We start from the raw sequence: 20,611 nt of genomic DNA, 5'->3' as shown, positions 1-20,611 counted from the left end.
TTGCTGTCTCCAAAGGAAGCCTCTGGCACAAACGCACAGACACACACACACCTCCTTCCCCAAGGCCACTGCTCCAAGCGAGGAGCATCCCAGCACAGCCCCCGCATCATCTTAGCGGCAGCTTCCACCACAGCGTGATGTGTCCCCAAGGCAAGTCCCAGCTGAGAATACAGAGGTGGGGGATCAGAGAGGAGAGGAATAGCTGCGCCAACCTACAGCTCCCGCGCAAAACCTCAAGGTTGTTACGTCTTGCCCACAGGCTGTAGCTGGGACTTTACCACCTCATGTTGTGAATCAGGGATACCTACCAGTAACACTAGCCAGGGCTTTCCCGACTCCAACAAATACAGCCCAAAGGTGCTCCAGAATGAGCACCCCCTCCCCTGCACCAAGAACATGGGAAAACAATGCAACTGCAAACCACTACCCACAAAACAAAACAATTGAGCCTTTCCTTGTCACTCTTTCGGATGGAAACTGCAGAAGAAAGAAGCAAGGTCTGGTGGAAATCCACAGCAAAGAACCTGGGGAAAGAAATTACCTCAGACTCTCTCCACTTCATGAGGCCAGCGCTGTACCATCAGTCCTGACTGTGACTGAGAGACCTGAACCTCCCCAGAAAGATTGATCTGAAGCCTAAATGACTTCAAAATTCTGTCTGCTGCCTGACAGGGGTTAATATGTTGAGCACACAGGGGCTGACCTTGTGCACAGGGTGAGGCAGGCCAGCAGGAGCGATCGGGATGGACTGGCGTTCTCTAAACCCTCGTTAACCTCCAATCCCTTTTCAACTCTGGAAAGAGTTGAAATGCATGAAAACCCAATGAGGACCCTGGCAGAAGGTGGCAAGCAGGGCCTGAGCCATCCCTTAGCCTTAGCCACGGGGTTTGTAGCCCTGTCATCAGGATGCCTTCCCTGTTCAGTGGCACATACCCTGCACCCCCAGCTCTGAGGGAAGGGGAAGGGCAGGGAAGGGCAGGAGGAGAACATGCTGGCAGACTACCAGCGGCTTTCATTTCTGGCACAGAACCCCCCTGGAAGGGTCCCTAGAAAGCTGCTTCTTCACAAGCACAGGGCGTTTCTCAAAAAGCATCCAACGTGTTTCGGATGTCACCTCACAGCAGCCGGATGAAAGTGGGGAGGAGCTCAGAAAGCCATTGGACACGGGAGTGAGCACATCCCTCTTGGCCTGTCAGGCTGGCACACAGGCACAAAACGGCTCCAACGCGACCATGTGAAGAACATGCACTGGGGTTTGTCCCACTGCTGGGCTCCAGAGCCAGAGCCATAGGCAGACCCCCGTGTACGTGTGGTGGCACCACTGCAAAGCACTAGGCTGAGCAAGCCAGCAGGTAGCGGTGCTGCTGCCGAGCGGCCTGCCTGCTGGGGCACGGGAATGAGTCAGCTCCAGCCTCAACCCTGAAAGCCACTGTATGCACGGTGAGTTCAGGCTTGGGGACCTTCCATCCTGCTACTCTCACAGAGCCCCACAGCACCGCGCTGGGGAGCATGCTGCCACAAAACCCTCTGACAGGCTGCTGGGATCAGCTCTCCCAGCCAGACTCTCCTTCAGGTGACAGCACCAACCCACGGACCAAAGCCTAAGGTCAGCACTCTGAGGTCTCATGCTCTCTACAGCTTGGACACCATGGCCAGGTTTCCCCAGCTAGGCTCTCACCGGCACAGACGCTGCTGGAAGGACAGAGCCACTTGGATGAAGCCCTCAACACACCCAAATCGGGGGTGAAGGTTCCCTGTGATGAACCAGGATGTGGGGAAGCATCCTGGGGTGACTGGCAGTGGGTCACCAAGAAAGAAGCAGAACAGAGAGCCTTGCCTTTCAGCAGACTGTCAGAGAGGACGGTGTTTTACAGTGGTCAGACCCGAGCTGATGCTTTGACTCCCTTTTCTCACCACGCCACAATGGGACTGGGGATGTCACTGAGGCATTTGCTGTAATGAGTTCAGCTCCGGCAGTTCAAGTTAGAGCTCACCTCAGCTATTTGCCTAATGTTTCTGTAATTTAGTCGGACAACTCGCGATAACTTTTAAGGAGCTTGTGCCTGCACATGTTGCTGCTCTCAGATCTCAACAGCCACGACCGCTCCACTGACAGGCTCCCAGGCTCCCTGAAGCGTCTGTCGTCTTATTAGCAGAGCCTCCACTTGGGATTTATTTTCCATCCAGAATTTAAGCTGAATTTATGTATTAACTAAAGACTATTAGTGCCAAAAATAAGTGGAATGCCACTTGCTCAGCAACACAGGCCTTACGAGAGACCACGTGGCACAGCCAACCCACCCAATCGCAACCTCAGAGAGGCTTTTTATAGACACCCACGTCTGATGGAGTGCAAGTGATGCTTGGCTTGCCGCAAGCTTTGCTCTGCAAGCATCTGAATGCAGGGGGAAGGGAGGGAAATATCCCTGCATCCACAGGCAGGAGGCCCGGTTCCCTCCCCTCTGACCACTGAGTAAGCAGGCAGGTGGAACCAGAAATGCTTTAGGAACAGGCAGTGGCAGAGCTGCCTCGTTTCCCTGCCATAAACACCTGCACATGCAGCATGCAGCTTCTGACACACAGCATGCATGCTGCTGAGTGTCTGAGTGCAGCATCTCAACACCAAGAGTCCTCCACTTCCCTCTGAGCGAGACTGCTCAAGGGAGAAAAAAGGTTGCACAACATCGTACAGCTCTAGCTGATGATGACTTCTTTGATCCTCAGGTCGTCCCCAGGGTAGTTTTTCCTTTGACTACAACTCCCAGCACCAAGCTGGCTCAGCTACCAGGAAAGTGACACTGGTGTGACTCTGAAGGCTTCTCCAAGGGCGCTGATCAGTATCTCCGTGGCAAGGGAAGCCACAGCAGCAGCCCCAGTGCTACGGCTGCCAGCAGCCCCAGGAAGCCCACACTGCACAAGCCAAGGCACAGAAGGGTCAGTGGCAGGCGGAGGGCAGCCCTCACGTACCAAGACAACCTTGGTACACCTGCTTGGCATGGCCTCTTCCCTTCCACTGCTCCCTGTCCTGCTCCCCTCCAAGCAACCTTGCACCCTTTGCCAAGCCAGACTCAGCTGCTGGGCGTGGGACAGGCAGCAGTCAGCGTGGGTTTGCTGGCCTGGTAGCTCTCTGAAGCACACCCGGTACACTGGGATGGAAAGGGGCTGCTTTGGCCAGGCTGCAGCGTGGGGCAGCACACACAACCCCTGGCCCACAGCTTTGGCTGAAAGAGCATCTGGGAAAACAGGTCACAGGCTCGCAGCAAAGGTCAGCAGGGCTAGGGCAGGCACAGCTCGTCTGCGCAACCCTCTCTGGTCCAGCAGCTGCTTGCAGAGGTCTGAACAGCAGCTTTAGGCCATCAGCTGCACCAGAAACCCCAGGCAGGCTGCTGGACTCCGCTCTCCTGCTTGCCCCCGGACATGGTGTACAGGCAGAAGCATCCCTGTGCTCGCAGTCCCACCTCAAGTAGGACCCTTACTCCCCAAGCTGCAAGGCAGAAAGGCAAAAAGCCCACCCAGCAGCTTTCCCAGCAGCCATTCTCTGCTGACTCAGTCCTGTCGTTTCTGCATCATTGATCTGCAGGGAGAGCAGGCGATGGCATCCGAGAAGCAGGGAACGGGCAGGTCTGCAAACAACAAGAAGCCCAGCACCAGGCCTCACCTTGCAAAGACTTTGTGAGATACAATCCAGTCTGGCAAAGATGGCAAAGAGCTGCCTTTCATGCTAGCCCAGCTCCCACTTTGCCCAAGAGAGAGCTTGGGCAGAGCTCAGCCCACTGCTGCTGCAGCCCGACCTCCCCAGGTATGGCACCAGCCATGCTGCTCCCACGGGTTCCCAGCCTCCAGCCCTGCTCTCCACTGCCTGGCCCCCCCACTGCATGTTCACTTGAGAAAGACTTAAAAGCACGGTTCACCCTAGGAGCGTCTGGGGTGGGCTACAAAGAGCAGCTCAGAGAAGCAGGCGAAGACCAGAAAGGCCATGTGCAGGAGGGGGCCTGCAGGCAGAGGGGTCTGGGCAGGATGGATGGGGTTTGGGGGCACAGCAGTGTCTCCCTGGGACATGTGATGTCAGGTTTCAGACACAGCCCAGGGATTTTGGTCCTTAGCCCTCCCGGGACAGCGGTGAGCTGAGGCTCCCCTGGGAGGGTGTCGGGCATGGCAGGAGGACAGTCTTCAAGAGCATGCACAGGGCTTTCAGACTCCTACCTGTCCTAAGTGCCTTTGGGCAAGGACAGGCAGGACCTTACAGAGCACTGGATGAGTCCTACGGCGTAGAGAGAAGGGATAGCAAGCTGTGAGCGTATTCTGGACCTGACCCAGAGCAGCCTGGGTGACAGAAGCCCCAAGGAGTCAACAGCGTGGCTGCACAAGAGCTCACACATCATTTTGACAGCAGCGGGGAGACCTCTGTCCCATGAAGCAGAAAAGGGGAGATGCCACCCCTCCACAGCTTTTGCTCTGAAGGGATGGGGAACCTAGAGACAGCGTCCAAGACCAGAGGAGCACGGTGAGCAGACAGGGGCAGCTCTGGATCCATACTCTGCAGGCAGACACAAGGCTGCCTGACTCCACTGATCCTCCTTTATGGGGAAACTTCTGCTGAATTCACCAGGACCTGGGAGACACCCAACCAGAGTGCTGGCTCCAGCTGCCTCCATGGCCAAGGGTCTGTGGCACCCTGTCAGTGGGAGACATTAACTCACAGCCCAATGCCCCCAGACAAACCCAGGGGGATCCACATATCCACCAAGTTTCCAGCTGTCCGCAGGCCTTCGGTTACAGGCAAGTGAGAACCACATGGGCAAGAGGTCCTGGGCAGGCCTTCCACACACAGCCACAGAGTGGTTGAGGTTGGAGAGACCACAGGAGGTCACCTCGTCCAATGCCCCTGCTCAATCAGGGCCACCCAAAGCAGGCTGTCCAGGACCATGCCATCACGACAGAGACCCCACAACCTCTCTGGGCAACCTGTGCCAGTGCTCAGTCACCCTCAGAGTAAAAAAGTGCCTCCTGACGTTCAGAGGGAACCTCCTGTGTTTCAGTGTGTGCCCCTTGCCTCTGGTCCTGTCACTGGCCTCCACTGAAAAGAGCCTGGGCTCCATCCTCTCTGCACCCTCCATTCAGGTATTTAAATACACCGATAAGGTCCCCCTGAGCCTTCTCTTCTCCAGGCTGAACAGTCCCAGCTCTCTCAGCCTTTCCTCATGAGACGCTCCAGTCCCTTCACCACCTTGATGGCCCTTTGTTGGACTCTCTCTAGTAAGACCATGTCTCTCGTATCGGGAAGCCCAGCACTGGACACTCCAGATATGGCTTCACCAGTGCTGAGCAGAGAGGAAAGATCACATCCCTTGACCTGCTGGCAATACTTTATCTAGTGCAGACCAGAATGCCATTGGCCTTCTCTGCCTCAGGGGCACATTGATGGCCCATGGTGAACTTGGTGCCCACGAGGACCCCCAGGGCCTATTCTGCCTAGCTGCTTTCCAGCTTGGTGGTCCCAGCATATACTGGTACCTGGGGTTGTTCCTCCCCCAGTGCAGGACTTTGCACTTCTTGTTGAACTTCAGGAGGTTTCTGTCAGCCCATTCCTCCAGCCTGACGAGGCCTCTCTGGATGGCAGCATGACCTTCTAGCATATCAGCTGCTCCTCCCAGTTTGGTGTCAGCTGCAAACCCGCTGAAGTTACACTCTGCTCCATCATCCAGATCATTAATAAAGTTGTTAAACAGGACTAGACCCAGTATTGACCCCTGGGGTATGCTGCTAGTTACTGCCCTCCAACTAGACCGTGTGCCACTGATGCACACCCTCTGGACACGGCCATTCAGCCAGTTTTCAATCCACCACACTATCTGGTCACCCAGCCCATACGTCAACAGCTTGTCTACAAGAACCTTATGGCAGACGGTGTTAAAGGCCTTACTGAAGTCCAGGTAGACAATGTCCACTGCTCTTCCCTTGACTCCCAAGCCAGTCTCGGCATCATAGAAGGTGATCAGGTTGGACACAAGGTCCTCCTGTAGGCACTCTGAGACTTTTGTGACTTTTCACCTCAAAAAATCACCCAACTTCCTACAAAAATGCCTGTGCCTCATCAGCAAGCTCCTGCAAGAGGGAGACCTAGAAGGGATGCTGAGAGTCTTTCCCAGCAGGCAGGTCCACCCTGCATGTCCTGCATATTTAGTGGCACCAGATAACCTCATATTGCCACTTCTCATCCAAATACTGAATTTCCAGGAAATTTAGTCCAAAAATAGGTCTAAATGGAAAAAAAGGTCATCGAAATACCTTCAAATTTTCAAACACGGTGCAGCCTCAGAGAACACTGCAGAAAAAAAGGAACCAAAGCTACCATTAAAAACATGTTAGGGTTTTCTTAGCTCGACTGCAATTATCGTTCTGAAAGCTGAGGATGTACGATAGAGAAGAGTGTGTGTGGGAGGGAGGAGAGGAGAAGGAGAAAAGAGAAAGACAACAGCAGCATAGAAGGAAATTCAACATTGCCAAGTGAAAGCCACTGTGACAGGCAGAATTTATTTCCTTGCAGAAGGGTTTCCCATTTCATCCGTTACATACAGAAGGAGAAAAAAACATTACTTTGAAGAACATCAGCCACAAAAGTAAGACTTCAAGGAGGGGGTTTCCCTCAGATCCAGCAGCCAGGAGATTACCCCCATGTATGCCCTCCAACACCTTCCAATAAAAGATGAGTTTAGGCCAGCATAAAGCTGCTCAACACAAAATCCTGTTAGTAGCCTTGCTTGCTGGAAAGTGTATGTCTGTTACAGCAAAGATGTTCAAACCTCCAAGCCCCACCGCTGGGCAGGTTCCTGCCCCGGGGACATGGATGCGTTTTCCACAGGCTCCACACAGCTCGTCTGTGCTGTGCTTCAGGTCAGATTTAACCGGGCACCCAATGGGCCCAGGAGGTGAAGCACCAACAACTTTATCGCCTACCCAGAGGAGGAAAGGGCTAGCGCTGCTCTCCTGGCTCTGGGACACAGTCTGACCACGGGGCAAGTGCAAGGGGTGGGAAATTCCCTGAAGGCAGAGTGATGGGAAAGGGCACTGAATTACAAGAGATGATGGGAAAGGAAACTGTGATGCATCCCCTCCCAGCAGGTTCATATGATGCTTTCAGTAAATCCTGTGCAACATAAGGAAATATCCCAGATGGAGATCAGCCCTATCCACAAAGCCTCAGCATCCCTCATCCCAGACATGAGCCCTGTGGGGAGCCGTGCAGGGGCAGGGACTAAGTGAGATCTCTCAGAGCCCGACCTACACCAGAGCACACACAGCCACGCATCTCCCCGCGCAGCAAGAGCAAAGGACAGAACAAGACTTCTCTCTCTGCCTGCAGATCTGCCCAGCACCGTGACTCGAGGAGCCACCTCCAGCCCCAGGAGCTCCTGCTGGCCCCTTTGCCAGGCCCAGAGCTCAGCACCAGCACGCCTGCAGCCCCTGCAGCCAGCCAACACCCAGCACGGGCAGCAGGCAGCTACGGTCCTGCAGCCACCCAGGGCTGCCTCGGCACCAGCTGCTGCAGGAAAACCACAGCCACTCTCCCAGCAGGAAGGGTGCAAAAGGTCACCGTTTCCTAAGGTCACCTTCCAACGGGCCTATCTGCTCTTCTAAAGCCAGAACCCTCTTCATATATTTATGACTTGGGCATTACCAGCTCCTCTCCCGGGTGCTTTAACATCTAAATATGAGGTTTGCTGGTCTTAACAGACATCAGCCAGTTTCAAAGTTTACCACAGAAAGGTGTGGTAGACCTGGAGTCTCCTTCCTGCAGTGACTGTAGCTTTATTCGCGATTACCAGTCTGACTGCAGTGACAGCATGTGCTTTCTTGGTAAATCCAGCTATTTTTTTCTACAGGTGTATCAACACCATGGGCAGGATTTCCTCCGCTTCCTTGCACCTGCGCTGTCCTGGTATGACAGCTCTGGTGCCTGTGCTTTCACTCTGATGACATGGAGCAGAAGGTGATTCAGCCTGCAGTGCCTGGGAAGGAAGGAGAAGCCTGAAACTGTCTGCGACCTGAGGCAGGAGGGCTCCTGGATTAGCTCTCTCAGCACAGGCAGAGAGTGCAGTTGTCATTCCTCTCACCAGGAAGAGCTCACAGAAGTAAACACGCACACAAACCCCTGCCTGTCTGGGTTTGGATCACCTCCCGGTAACGCTGACTGACACGTAGCATCCCAGAGGGCTGGAGAATGGGCACTGATGGCAACTCTCAGGGTCATTCCAAGCCACGAAACACACCCCTCATCTCTCAGCTCCGTGCAGCAGCTACAGATTTGCAGAAGTTTGCAAACATCAGCAGACCAGCCACTCAGCCCGCCTCACCCGAGCATCCTTCCATCACAGCATGCACCACAAAGCTGCTCAGCCCTCTAACAGCTTGGGAAATCCTCTCTCCACAACATCGTGCAGCGTCAAGTGCCCTCGGGGAGCCATGCTCACCACCAGCACTCCCAGCTCGTTCTGAGCACCAGAAAAACAGACTGGATGCCAGAAGCCTGTATGTCACCACGCAATGGACTGACAGAAATCGCCTCTTCACACGTCACAACTCCCCCACGCAGACGGAGCGTGCCGCTGCAGATCAGAGGCAGGTTTGGGGACCGCAAGTTTACGCCTTCGTGGATCCAACACCTTTGCTGTGAGCTGAGTTTGTCTGGGAAATGTTCAGAGCTAGATGGCCACCCAAGGAAAGTCAACACGCTGCTGGCTGGTACCAGGCAGGTCCCTTGCAGACTCGTTCGAGGAACAAGCGAGGGCTCCTCCACCCCCAAGCATCCACCCAGATCCCCCTAGCTGCACAGAGCACCACTGCAGGGTCTGCCTCCTTTTTAGCAAGGTCTGCCATCTCCAAGAAGGATCAGTTGGCAGCAGAGATAGTCCTGCACCCAGGGGGGTGGACTGCTCTGAAGTCCATCAGTGAAAGGCACAGGAGTGAGGGCAGGGTTTCATCACCATTTCTACTGATTACCAGCACTGATACACTGATACGAACCCAGCACACTACCAGTTTTTGCCTGCACCCTAGCAAAGCATGCAAAGCAGCATCCCTCCTGCTTGCCAGGCAGGGAATCACGGTGTGTGGATGCTAAGCAGCTTTCCTACCATCAGTGGCACAGACCTCCAAACCTCCAGGCACAGCCCCCTTGCCTGCATCGGTTGCCTTCCGAGCACGAAGCCACACAAACACACCTCTCAGCAGCACGTGCACCCAGCGCAACTGCACAGACACGTCACTGACACAAACTCCTACAGATGGCTTTCTGTCCTGCACCCCCCATGCAGAGTGTCCCTAGGCTAGAAACGGGCTAGACACGCCACAAAGCTCCTTCTCTGGAGCACGGTCCAGGCGATGGGAGATGAAGCTCCACAGAGGGATTTACTGATCGATAAATGGAGAAACATGTCACTGCCTCCCTGCAGAGCACCCCCCTCCTGGGGCTGACACCACAGCACTCCAGCCCTGTACCGCGCCTCGCCCCACTGTAGCCGACCTGGCAACGAGGCACATGGGGAAACACAGAACCAGCAGCTGGACCCCAGCCACGCTGTACACACAGGCATGGCCTCTGGGAGCCTGGGTGATCCTCCTTCCCTGTGGCCCCAGCAGTACCTCACAGTGTGGCACTGTCTGAAAAAGGACCTTCTTTGGGTGACCCCATGCCTGCTGCTTCCCATCACCCTAGTTCTTGTAGGTATAGAACAATTCCTAATTTCCATCCAAACCATCCTACATCTCCTGCTATGTCCTATCCAGTGCACAAAAACCTCAGGGCCTTTCCAAGCATCCTTCCTCCCAAACCCACCAGAACACCTCGCCCCCTCTAGGTCTTCCCCTCCCTGCCTGTGAGCCCATTTGGGCTCTAGAGCATCGTCAAGTCTGGGGCTCCTGCAGCATTTGCCATGGCCTGCAGTTGCTGTTGTGCCTGAACATCCAAGAAACAACAACAGTCATCCTACAGACCCAGCCTCCTGTGTCCACCACAGCAGGAAGACCAGCTTAAATCACCAACCTAGGAAGAAAGCATGCCAGAGAAGAGCAATTCCTCTGTACCACAGACCTCCATCCCAGCTGTATTCCCATTTCCCAACATCCTGGCATCTTTCTGGGAGTGTTCAAGATCAGGGTAGCGTTGGGGTAGTGGGACACTCATTTGATGTCTGCCCCATCTGCTTGGGGCTCAGCAGTACTGCCAGAGGCAGGAGGAGCAGGTCTGGGTGTGCTGGAATGGGCACACCTCCTCCTGCCACGTATATGGAGCATGCCAAGCCAATCCAGGAGCCACAGGAAGGACCTGGCAGGCAAACTCCTCCAGCTTCTTCTTGCTGCCTCAGCTCTGCGGATTTGGGGATGAGTCTGTGGGACTCAGGCTCTCCAGCACTACGGGAAAGGGTCTCCAGGTCTCCTCAAAGCCAGCAGATAGCATCCTGCCACACCAGGTCTCCCCAGGACAGGTATTCCAGCACAGGATATAAATGTGCAGCTGCCCAGGCAGGCAGCAAGTGTCCCACACCCCCATGAGAAGTATCCTGACAGCCCACTCATACTCCCTGTCGCACTCACAGGGCTAATAAACATGTTGCTAATTGTCCTCCACCCACCTACACACCTCTGCATGCTGGGAAAGGCCACGTTACATTGGTAGAGGCTGACAGCAGAGGCCCTGCGCGGTCCTGACCTCACCTTGGCTTGACCCAAGCGCAGCATACCTCAAACAGCTAAAGCTGACGGTGCAGCAGCAAGGAGCCAGGGTCCAACGGGGACATGCTCTGGCGAGTGCAGCAGCCAGGGCTGGTGCATTGCTGCCAACTTTGAGACAGCCCAGAAAGCAGAGCTAATTCCTGTCCCCACCCTCCTGCCAAGCCATCTGCCTGCCCCAAGACCACCAAGAGGATCCTGAACAGCATTTCATTAGCGAGCCATTACGAAAAGTGGATGATTATAATGAATGCAAATACCTGCCTTCCAACCCCAAATTGGCAGGACCTGACTAGCTCTCCCACTAAGTGGTACAGCATGTCCTTCCACGAGCTCCGCAAAGCCCTCCCATCCTGCTCAGCGTTTCCACAAGCCATCAGGCACAGCACTGCCCATCCAGATCTGCCCTAGAAAAGCATCACGTCCAAGATCTGCTCTCCATCAGCCCTGGGGCCCTGCTCCCACCTGCAGATCCCACAGGCTCATTTGCAGCACCTGAACCCAATGGGAAGGCTTTCCCAGGGTCCTCACCTTCATTGAGAGGGCAAAGGACAGGGTGAGAGTGGGGGTCAGCAGGACAGGAGCTGGGTTCTCTGTCATGAGCATGACACAACCCCACTCATCAAGCACGTGTGTCCCATCCTAGAGAGATGCTGTGCCCAGAGATGACAGCAGCCAGCTCTCCTCCAGGAGGCCATCAACTACAAGGCATTCCTGCAAAAACAGGACACACACTCCAGCCTGCAAGGATGAACTCAGTTGCCCTCCACGGTCTAGCAAACAGTAAGCGACAGGAACACGGGAAAGGATGGCAGTGCCCTGCTTCAGACAATGGGGCATGGGGCAGGTGGAGGGGACTCATAAGAACCACTGCAACCACTAACCCCAGCCAAGAGACCTTAAAGGACTGCCCTGGCCAGGGAGAGGTGCTGTGAGCAGAAGCACCTTGTCCCTTGGCTACAAGATCAGACAACAGAGTGGAATGGAGCTGAGCAGCCCAGTCCCTGGTCTCAGATCCTCTGAGCAGGCTAATTTGCCTGCCTGCAAGGATGTCACCCATCCCAGGGTCATTCCTGATGGGTGTCTGCCCAACCTACTGCCAAAACACTCTGCTGATAGCTCTTACCCAGATCCAGACCAGGCTACCAGGGACAAGGGGATAACTCCTCGCAGAGGGGCAGGCACCTCTGCTCTGCAGGTCCCACAGCTTTGTAAGGACTGTTGCCATCTTCTGGCCTTTTTTTCTGCACACACCTTCTTCCCATCAGCCCACCCAGCTCCATCCTCAAGGTGCCACACCAGCTGGGGCCATGCTCAGCCCATGCCACCACCACGAGGCCCAGCCCAGTTCCAACCTTTGATTCATACTGGGGAGAACTTCCAGGAGTTCGCCCTTCGGTCATGGTTTGGACTGCAGAGCTACTTTAAGGGAGTGATTGCTTGGGTTAAGACCCTGAGACAGGAAAGACAAGAAGACCAGAGAGGATGCCCTGACCCAGGCCAGCAATGCCAAGACATGGCTAGAAACTCAGCAAGAGCTGGCTGACCCTAACATGCACAGAGACAAGAAAACTCCACTCAGCTGAGACCAAATGCCCTGGATCTCCAAGGCAGCATCTCCCGTCCCCCTCTCACCCAGTGAATCTCTTATTTTCTTGTTTCCTTTTTCTCCCCTAACATGAACTCTCCCCCTCCCCTGAACAGCTTCAGTGCTGTCTGCTGCAACTTCCATACAAAACTTCTCCCCAAATCCTCTGAGCACAGAGGTGGTGCTCCCCCTACCCGACCACATCCTAGGTTTCCCTGCCTGGAGTTATACAAATTATTTTCATTCAAGCTCCAAACCATCTGCTCTCCCCTAGTACCCCATGTTCTGGGGAACCTCCTGTTTTCCTACTCCAGACTGGTCACCTGCTTATCCAGGACAGAGCTGGACCTCGGGGGTTAAATGAAAGCAGTTTGAACCGACCCTTGGGGCCCAGCTTTGCAGCACACAGCCCAGCACCAAGCTGTAGCAGCCGAGCACTGGGAGCATGGTCGTTCAGTGGAGAAAGAGCAGCACCGTGATTCATCTTCCTCTCAATCTTTAGCCTACTCTTGCAGACCCAATACTCTGCCCCCAAAATTTCTGGCAGTTGGCAGACCTCTCCACCTCCCCCCAGACCCGAGAAGGCAAGTGCTGAGAGGCGCTGGCACCCTTTAGGGGTTCGACTGCTGCACAGTCAATTCAGTAGGCGAGCAGATGCCTGGCTGCCAAAGTTGCCAGGGAGATGAGCTTCCTCTGGAGCCTCCCCTCACCGCACACGGCTGCCCGAGCTCCCGCTGAGGACAGGCGTCCTCTGCCATCTGCACTGGACAGAGCCACACAGCGCAGAGAACCCCTCACCAGGGAGCGGGGCAGAGCATTCCCGTTCCAACGGCACCATTTGGACATGAAAGAGTGGCCCAGCAGTTTGAGAGGGTGCATGCTCGCATCCTGGCAGCCTCCCCTGATAAGCTGGGATAGCAGAGAGAGCGGCAGCGTCTACTGACATCTTTGCTACATCCAGCCCAGCTCCCTACCAGTGGGACCTGCACCAACCACGCTGCTCCACCTGGCCCCGAGCAGGCACAGGAGGACCGAGAGAAGCTGCCAGACAGCCCCAGCACCTCCCAGCTCAGCGGGGGCATTTTATCACTTCCCAGCACTTTATCGCTCCGGCTCCTCTGCAGTGAGAATTTCTCAGACGACCAGAGTCGCCCACAGGCTCGCAGCCTCACAAACCTGCTGCCAACTATGGATTGATCTCCTGCAGCTCCTCCTGGCCAAGCACACCACTCACCTCCGCCCCTCTTGCTGCGTCCGCATCCTTGCCCGCCAAAGGCCGGCACAGCTCGCCGGGGGAAGCCTACGCACTGCTCCAGGGCAGCACGGCTCTCCTCTACACTCACCAGTGCCACACAATGACTCAGGAGGGGAAAGGGAGACGAGGCGCACTCCAGCACCAGCATCCAACACCCTAAACCTGGCAGAGCAGCAGCCACTCCTCGTAGGCGCCATGCCACTCTGCTCACGGGAACTGGCATCCCCATCTGATCCTGCTGGGAAAGGCACCATCACCCAAGCAGTACAGTACCAAAACTGATCCCCTGTGGGACGCTGCAGTAGATTTCGGGGTGTGCCAAATGCTTTAAGGCTCAAGGCCCTGGTGACCACGGGGCATTTTGCCGTACCACAGACCAGATCAAGTGGGGAGCTCAGCTGCAGCAGAACATGGCTCCCTTTTTGCCTGATGATGGAGTTTATGGCCTCTGTGCTCCCAAGCATGTACCAGTTTCTGATCCAGATCCAACCCAAGTCAAGGTGTTGCCTGGGATTTAGAAAGGGCGTTATGCTTCAGGGCCTGTATCTAAGGGTTATTAGCCAGCAGAGCACAAAGACAGCCACCGAGCAGAAGCTGCTGTCCAGGGGCTATGGGCATGGAGAGGCCCTAGATATAGAAACCAGCACTGCTGGGATCACGCAGGAGCCTTTTTAGTCTCCTCTTACTCATATTGATCCTTGAGGAGACGCTTTATTTAGTCAAACGTTTCTGAAAGGGGGACTGAGAATTTAACCAGGCTTTGCTCCATGCACAGCACACGCCTGGGAGTGGACAACCTCTGCTGTCTCAGGTACAGCTAAAGGCACTGGAACCTGCAGCACTAGCCGGGCAAAGTTTCAGTTGCCAGTTCCGCAACGCGGCTTGCTCAGCTGGCAGATGAGGAGCTGACCTGGCCATGGGGACCCAGCTACCCCAGGTCCACTCCCAGGCCAAATCCTCTGTGCCAGCTAACCAGGAGCAGAGAGCACCCAGAAATGTGCCGTCCTTGTGAGGGGTAAAAGCCTTCTGCAGCAAAGTGATTGTTCTCCATCTGCAGAAACCCAAGGCAAGAAGGAAGCAAGTTTTCACTCTTCTGTGGACCTAAGGAAGTGTGATTTTTCTGAAGGTGGTGAGAAATAGTTTCAGACAGCTCTAATTAGCAGGGTGGTGTGTGAGAAAATCCAGCTTTACTGTTCCCTGCTCCACAGCTGTCCTGGGATGAAGGGAGAGCACTGGCATCAGTGGCTGGAAGCCCACCCACACCCTTCCCCTGTGCCTGCCTGGCTTGGAGCAAGCCTGGTGACTTACAGGATAGCGGATATTTTTGCATGAGCTGCTGGTCCGAAGTTGCCAGCGCTATTTCAGGCAGCAACACCTACACTGTAATCCAGAGGGCTGTATTTTCCTGCGGGCACTTCAAAATCAGGCTCCCTCCTCTCCTCGCAGGCCAGCTGTAACCAACCTGGCTCCCAGAATCAAACAGCTCCCAGCATCATGTGGCCACCGAGTCCAATGACACAGCCCCAGCACGTTCCTGATTCCCACCGAGACCAAGGCACCTTCGGACTGCAAAATAAAAAGACCTCCTCTCACAAGAAGTACCTGCTGCAACAACAGGTCCTCTGCCTGCAAATCCTCCCGGGGATCTGCCACCTCCAGATTACTTGCCCAGACTAAGCTAGCTAATCCTACAGGCAAGTCGCGTACTCCGTCCCGGAACTCTGCGGCGTTTTCGGTGAGGTGCTCCAGGAGATGCACAAGCTCTAATCAAAGCTACATTGCAACTTCCTGCATATGGAGGCAGGAAGACATTTGTTCCTCTGTGAAAGCAGAAATCAGAGCCCAGACAGGTTAAATCCCCACCAGCGAGAGCCCCTCCTGTATACAAAATATCTGCAGATATATCCTTTGCACAGGATTGACATAGACTGGAAGGCAGAAGAGTGACCCTTAAAGACCAGGAGGGTCACAACCACAACCCACTTTCTGGACTCAAATCAGGAGTGGTCCCAGCAGGGATACCATGCCACACAGCCACCCCACCAGTGAGAGCCAGTGCCGCGTCTTGCACCTATTTCTTCCTCGTTAATCTGTGCGTGTAGGCACAAAGGAGATAAGAGACCATCCAAAACTAAGGAGCTAAAAGATTAAAGAAAAGAGACAGGAGGAGAAGCAGCAACAGGAATCATTATGTAACAGTATGAAAAAAAACAATAATACTTCCAGCACAGAAGAGGTTTTAAGATGGGCAAGTGGGTGTTGAGACCCACAGGATCCTGGGCAGAGGGACCAGCTGCTCCCTGTGTGCCAGGGGGACACACACCCACGGCTGGGCAGAGATGCAGAGGCTGCAGACCCCTGGGGTTTGCAGGTAGGGGAGTTCCAGCCTCCAGAGCCTGCCCAGCGAGAATCACCCTCCCTGGTTCTCAGCACGGGGGAGCAGACCCGAAGCAGTCCAGGTGAGACCCCCCCCACGCCAGCCGCACACACTGGTTTTGCTGTCCTGTCTCCAGCACCCCATGCCACCCTTCCAGCCTTCCGGGCTCTGCCCAGCAAGGGTCTGGGTCCCGTGCAGAGCCTCACCACTCACTTTCTCTCCCCCGAGCAAGATGTGCAAACAACAGAGACTGTTCCTCGGAGAGAGACACAGATGCTCCAACCACAGGCCTAATCCTGCAACGCATCCTGGACCTTGGCAAGCAGCGGGAGCAGAGGAGACGCAGCGTCTTAGCCTATGAGGAGGGGATGAATCACTAGAAATAACACACCCAGGATTGGAGCCAGAGCAGGGAGAAGATGGTCCTGTGAGGCCTCCATCTCTGCAAGTGGGGGGACTGGGGTGACCCATGAGGTCCTCTTCCACCCACTCAGAAGTGGCTCCAGTGTCTGTCCCCCTGGCTCACTAATATCCCTTACAAGGCTGCAGCTTGGCTGTCCCTCAGAGCGCACGTTGTGCCTGGACACTTCACCCCCTGCCAACTCTGGAGTTGTCCACAGCCCCCGTCTGCAGCAAGAATGGGAAACAGCCCTGCACCCCTCCGGATCTCCTCTCCCAGCAGAAACCAAGGAGCAAGAAGGCAGCCCACGGCCCCGTGTCCTGTCCATGAACCTTTCCAGCAGCTCGGGTGCTACAAATCGGAAGATCCTGCCAGGGATGTCACCTTCAGATGTAACCTCCCAGCCAAACCGAGAGCATGAAGTGCTCAAGGAACCACAAGTTCAGCAGGCTGTGCCTCCCATTTAATCTTCATCACTGAACCAGACCACAGTTATGACAGGTCCCAACCACCAGCTTTTATTTTTCTTTCACAACCTGCCGTTGAGCTCTGTTGAGACAATGCTCCCGACAACCTGCAGAGTCCCTTAGCCAGGGAGCCTGTTCAGACCACCGAAAACACAGAAACAAAAGCATCAGCTCCAAGATGGTGTCACGGGCAGAACGACATCCCTTAACTTGTTACATCAGCCTACACATTAAGACTTTGGGCCTGATCCAGGAAGCAACAGAGCAGCCTCCGCTCCTCTTAAAGTCATACCCTGCTGCTCAGGGATGCGCAAGTTCGGAATCCTTCTTGCTTTAAAAAGCATTAAGAGCCATTACTTTTGCTGTGCTTTCACCTGATGATGAGACCACAGTCCTGAGAAATTCCCCCATTTACCTTCCTTCTAACTCTGAAACAGCTATTTTACTAAATCCTCTATGACCACAATGGCCCACATACAGATGCACACAAAATTAGTGTCTCCCAAATTACATTCCTCTTATGCAGTCCTAGCCCATTTTCCTCAACAACACATTATGATACGCAAGGTTCCACCTTTCTCCCAGGAAACGCAATCTTCTAAATTTATCTTTCGGATAACTAAAAAAAGAGACAGGTCTGGCTTTCAAAATCTGGGGTCAGCAGTCCCGAATGGCCAAGTATTTGCCCCAGAAACACCTAGTTAGTAACACAACCACAACACAGCAGCACGCATAGGTTCATCATAGAGCTAAGTACAACTTGACAAGGCACCTTGCTTTTAATGAGGCAAAAGGCCAATTAACCTGGTGAGGAAGCGCAGCGTGCTGCCATTGAGCGGGGGACCTGGATGCCCTGGAGTTACGCCCTGTGCACCCTCATAACCCACTGAATACGAGCGATCCCAATCCCTTTCTGACGGCACGGCGCGGCACCTGGAGCTCTCCGGGTTAACGGCGGCCTTCCCCGGATTTTGTGACACAGTATCTAAGCGCTCAAGCTGGACGAAGGGTCGGCCTCGCATTTTTGTAAGCTCGGATCCCAACCCTGGGAAAATGCGGTCATTGTCTTTGCCCGGTCCCCCAATGCCCAGCCCATCGCAGGTATTCTCCCTGACGGAGGACAGCGAGGAAAACCCAGGCACAAAAGCGGTAACGTTCTGGCAGGCGCTACCCCATCCCAGTCATTTCATAACCGCGGTGGTGGGGGACCAGCACCCAGAGCTGCCGGGAGACACCCAAACCTGCCCAACGAACAAAAGAAAACCAACTTCACACCGTGAGGCCGTTATTTTGGGCGAGGCAAAAGTTCCCGGCGCTTCGGGCCTGGCACCTGGAGAGCCAGCACCTGCCCCAGCCCCGCACCCCCCGGCGGAGAGCCCCCCTCCGCACCCGCAAACGCGCCCGGGAGCGGCTGGCGCACGGCGGCACCGGGCGCACGGCGTTAGCGGAGCCACCGCCGGCAGCGGCGCTCCCCGCCAGGGGCTGCTGCCACCACCACGGCGAACCGAGGGAAGCGGCACCCGAGGCGGGGGGGGGGGGGGGGGGGGTTGGGGCACGGGAAAAGCGCCGGGACCCAGCGCGCTGCCGGCGGCCCGGGGCTGCGCTGCCGGCCCTTCCCCGCCCGCCCCGCACCGGAGCTCAGGGCTGCGCTACTGGCTCGGCGCCGGGGCGCGGGAGGGGGGGCGGGCCGGGCCCTTGAGCCGGGCGAGCGGCGACCCTGGGGCCGGGGAGCCGGGGGCAGCGCGGCTGCGGCGGCCGGGCCCTGCGGAGCGCAGCGCAGCGCCCTCGGTGCGGGCGTGAGGGTGAGGGGGGGGGGGGGGGGGGGGGGGGGGGCGATGGCCGGGCACTCCCCCGGCCCCGGCGATAGCGGACAGGGCCGCGAGCCAGCGCTTTCCCCCCCCCCCCCCCCGCCTCCCCCTGCCGCCGCCGCTCCATCATCGCCGCCGGTCCCGGTGCCCCCCCCCTCCCTCCCCCGGCCACCGCCCCCCGCCTCCGCGGCGCGGCCCGTACCGCAGTCGGCGCAGAGGATCCGCGCCACGTCCCGCTTGAGGTTCTTGCCGCTGGTGTCGAGGGGGGCGAAGGCGGTGCGGAAGACGAGCGGCTCCTCGGTGGGCTCCAGGAAGAAGATGTAGCGGTGGTTGCGCTTGACTTTCAAGCAGGGCGCCTTGGAGCCCACGCTGATGAGCTGCTCCCGCTGCAGCCCGCCGCTGTTGAGGGGCCACAAGTCGAGCACCTTGACCAAGACCCCCCCCGCGGCGGGCCCGGCGCCTCCGCGGCTGTCATTGCCGCCGCCGGCGGGGGGCCCCACGGACTGCACCTTGCCCTCCAGCACCACCGCCGCCGTGTACGCCTGGTCCTGCACCGACTTCAGGCTGGGCGAGTAGCAGGCGAGGGAGACGCCGAAGAGCAGCATGGAGAAGCCGGGCGCCGGGTCGCGCCTCATGCCGCCGGCTACCGCACGCTCCCCGCCGGCCCTGCGGCGGCCGGGCTGCGGGGCTGCGGCGCGGCGGCGGGCGCGGCGGGGCGGAGCGGCGCGGCGCGGCGCGGCGCGACGCGGAGCGGCGCGGCGCGGCGCGACGCGGCGCGGAGCCGCGCGGTTCCTCCTCCGAGCTCCGAAATGGGATGCTCTCCCCTCCCCGCGCCCGGGGATGCCCGCTGCAGCAGAAGGGGATCCCTGCATCCCTGTCACACCGCACACACGCGCCCCAAGGTGCCACCAAAGGTGCCTTCGTGCGGGGGGGACACGGGGCTTTCGTGATGTGCTGCGGGGGGCGGGGGGGGCAGGGGGAGGGGGATGCGCTTTGCGGGGTGTTTGATGGAGCTGGGAGGTTTGTGGCCGAGAGCACCTGCACACCTGGAGAAAAGGCATAGAGACAAATGGGGTAAGGTAATAGCCGAGGAGACAAAGCCTCCTTTCATGCCTTGATCCCTCCTGCCTCTTTTGAATAAACAAGTGCTCTTCCCCTGCAGTGGTTTCCAGGAGGCAGCCTCCAAAAAGTGACTTATTTGGGTTTATTTTCAAAGCTGGAAGCCTCTGTGCTCACAAAGCCTTGCTGCCCAGATGCTATGGCGTGGAAGGCAACTGAGCTGCTAAATCGGCAGCAGAGGATTTCCTATTTGTGGTTGCTCTAGATGCTGTGTGGAAGGGGAGCAGCCATAGTCCCACTGCGCTGGAGGTGACCTGGAGGCAGGGTGGCTGGGCTCAGCCTTCTCTGAGGCAATGGGTCAGGGCACGTCTCATAGCCCTGCCTGTGCTGCAATGGAGACACAGCCTCCTCCCCAGTGGCTTTACAACCTCGAGGGAATCTTTCAGCACACCCCAAAAGATGACAAGAGCCAGGTCTTTGAGTGGAGGAGCACAGATGGCAGGATGAGGGTTTGCTCTCCACTCAATGTAGCGCAGCCAGAATCATCAGGGAAAATGGGAAGGGAGCAGAGCTGCTGTGCCCACATAGGCACCAAGCGCTGCCCTTCCTCGTGGTGCCCTGGCTCTGCTGCCCAGGGTGGGAGCCAGTGTGGTCCCACCGTTGGCACACGATGCCACAGACCCAGCGCACACACACAGAGCTCTGCGGCCCTCGGGCAGCCCGGGCTCCACGCTTCCAGCCAGGACAGCTGCTTTTCCCCTCTCCAGGAGGCTAACAGCTCTGGGAGCAGCTCTGCCATTACAGGGCCGTGATGCATCGGAAGCAGTGCAGTGTGTGAACAGCAGCGCTTGGGGAGCATTTCTTGCGTGCGTTTTCTCTCGCTGTGATTCCCCGTGGCTTTCTGTTTTCAGAGGTTTGTGAAACCTTTC

The 20,611-nt window shown here is 56.6% G+C and overlaps 1 protein-coding gene across 1 annotated transcript in view; it reads right to left on the bottom strand.

The window, feature by feature from the left end:
* The window catches only part of NRG2 (neuregulin 2), a 168,619-nt gene extending 149,361 nt beyond the window's left edge, over positions 1–19,258 (bottom strand). Inside the window, exon 1 of the mRNA XM_086470932.1 lies at positions 18,826–19,258. Coding sequence (XP_086327058.1) covers positions 18,826–19,258 — 433 coding nt within the window. The remainder of the gene's footprint in view (positions 1–18,825) is intronic.
* Positions 19,259–20,611: the final 1,353 nt, after the last annotated feature.

Source organism: Leptosomus discolor, chromosome 10 (assembly GCF_034619465.1).
Source record: "Leptosomus discolor isolate bLepDis1 chromosome 10, bLepDis1.hap2, whole genome shotgun sequence".
NCBI classification, from domain to species: Eukaryota; Metazoa; Chordata; class Aves; order Leptosomiformes; family Leptosomidae; genus Leptosomus; species Leptosomus discolor.
Note: the sequence above shows the minus strand (reverse complement) of the source record. Positions and strands in the feature narration are given on the sequence as shown.